Raw genomic sequence first — 2,322 nt, 5'->3', positions numbered from 1 at the left:
AACTACAATAAAACAACGTGGAGGGGCACTGGGACACTGTCAGCAATCTGCATTTGCCCTGGTGTTTTCCACACCCTGCATTCTGCATCTATTCTTAGCACTGTCCTCGGGCTCCTTGTCAGCTCACATTCAGTGTGGGGTAAAAGGCAGGCAGCCACTGCCTCTGAAGCAATAGTATATACAGAATGAGATAGCAAACCTTTGGAATGTCCCAGAGCAGCTGTTGAAGGCACTAGTCCTTAAGCTCTACCAATGTCTCAACCTTGGGAGAATATAATAAGCACAATCATCAGATGTGCGGTGTGAACTCAAACACGCAGTGTAAGCTCAGGTGTGGAACTTCCACTGCCTGCCTGGCTATTTAAAGCTAAAGATTATGCAGAGGTAGCAGATGTGTTACATTTTGCCATCCACATTTACGGAGCATCTAAAAAGCACAGATTAAAACTCACCAAATTCAGTAATCAGACTTTCAAAAGTGGTGTCCTAAAGCTGCATATTAATTTATAGGAAGATATGTTAATACATATCTTAGGAACATTTTGTACATGTCCATAAAACTTATACTATTTTTAAAAAGTCAAAACATTTCAGACAGGATTCATTATAGCTTTAAAAAGATGAGTGAGGTACATATTTGAACTTTTTAAAAATAAAATTTATATCTGAAAATTCCCATTGACGTTTAAGACCACTATCCTGAATCATAAATATATCAGAACTATTGAAATCTATACTGAACTACACTGAAACATAAATAGATTTCAGACCCAATTCCCAAATACTGTATTTTAATTTTGCACTCCATATTTACAAAATGTCACTTTAATGAAAACACACTAAAAAGAAAAGCTTATCAAGTGAAGGGAATCACAACTCTTTGGCAATGTAAAAGATTTTCCATAACATGGATAGGAATTCCTTAAATGACTACTGCTCTTTTGCCATCAGTGATTACAAAGCAGCTGGCATTGTTGAAATAATAAGAAACAAATCTGAGTCCTCTCTAATATCCAAATACAGTCTCCTAAATTTTCAACGTTGCAATTGTAAGAATAGTATCAGTTTGAGTCACACAAACATATTTACCAATTTTCATTTCTGAGTAAGAATAATAAAGACAACCTCAATGTACCAGGAACTGTGTATGTATTTTTAATCTTCATAAAAATCATAGTAAATCATTTCAAATATGGGTAATATCAAACATTCTTGTAGTACCAGTATCATCTTCCTCGGGTCGTCGGAACAGGAACCGATACGATGTCACTCAGTCCCAACTGGATCCTTTACTTCCACCACCAAAATTCCATCGTGACAGAGGACTGCAGACAAATCTTTCGTTTCCACGCCATCTGGCAGCTTGTACTGTCGGGTGAAGCTCCTTGAGATAAAACCGTGCTCGTCCATTCTGGTTCCGTGTTGCGCTTTTATCAGCAGCCAGCCTTCGAAGGTCTGAATGATGATGTCTTCGGGGAGGAACTGGACCACGTCCAGCAGGATCTGAAAGCGGGATTTGCCTTCTCGGGGTAGTGTCTCTGCCGCAGAGTCCACTGGAGAGGGCTGTGCTGCCCTGCTTTTCCTCAGGTCCACGATGGTTGGCCCGGGCAGTGCATATAAAGCATGATCCAGCCTGCAGTCTTCCAGACCTCGAGCTTCAAACTCTTCCTGGTAACGCACTGGAATCTCTATGAGGTGCCTGAAAATGATTTTTGCCATAGGGAAGGTAAAAAGAGCATTGAACAGCCTCCTTCAGTCAACCTTCCCTCAGCAGCGAACCCCCGCAGTTGCCTACTGACTGGATTACCAGTCGAAGCAGCTAGTGGCTTATAGCCCTGCCCAGACGCAGCCACTGAATTCGGCCTGAATCACAGCATGGCATGCTCTCTTGTCTTTTCACACAGGCTGACAATGAACGGCTATTTATAGGGCATGTTTCCCAGTTGCACTTAGCACACAGCCCACACAAGCTGCCCAGTCATGGATTGCCCTTACATTCTCAGTTATCCTTGGCAAATGTGTCTGCCTTGCTTACTTCAAGAGAAAAAGAGAGTGGGAATTGAAAACGGTATTTGAAAAATATCTGGGTGAGGCCAGGGGCGGTGGCTCATGCCTGTAATCCCAGCCTTTTGGGAGGCAGAGGTGGGTGGATACCTTGAGGCCAGGAGTTCAAGATCAGCCTGACCAACATGGTGAAACCCCGTGTCTACTAAAAACACAAAAATTAGCTGGGCATGGTGGCTCATGCCTGTAATCCCAGTTACTTGGGAGGTTGAGGTAGAAGAAGCGCTTGAACCTGGGAGGTGAAGGTTGCAGTGAGCC

At 42.8% G+C, this 2,322-nt stretch overlaps 1 protein-coding gene across 1 annotated transcript; it reads right to left on the bottom strand.

The window, feature by feature from the left end:
* Positions 1-856: 856 nt before the first annotated feature.
* HSPB3 (heat shock protein family B (small) member 3) lies at positions 857-1,908 on the bottom strand. Its single transcript, XM_017533213.2, has one exon. The coding sequence runs from the start codon at positions 1,717-1,719 to the stop codon at positions 1,267-1,269; it is 453 nt and encodes a 150-aa protein (XP_017388702.1). The 5' UTR covers positions 1,720-1,908; the 3' UTR covers positions 857-1,266.
* Positions 1,909-2,322: the final 414 nt, after the last annotated feature.

The sequence above is a fragment of the Cebus imitator genome, unplaced genomic scaffold, assembly GCF_001604975.1.
Source record: "Cebus imitator isolate Cc_AM_T3 unplaced genomic scaffold, Cebus_imitator-1.0 Scaffold80, whole genome shotgun sequence".
Lineage (NCBI taxonomy): Eukaryota > Metazoa > Chordata > Mammalia > Primates > Cebidae > Cebus > Cebus imitator.
Note: the sequence above shows the minus strand (reverse complement) of the source record. Positions and strands in the feature narration are given on the sequence as shown.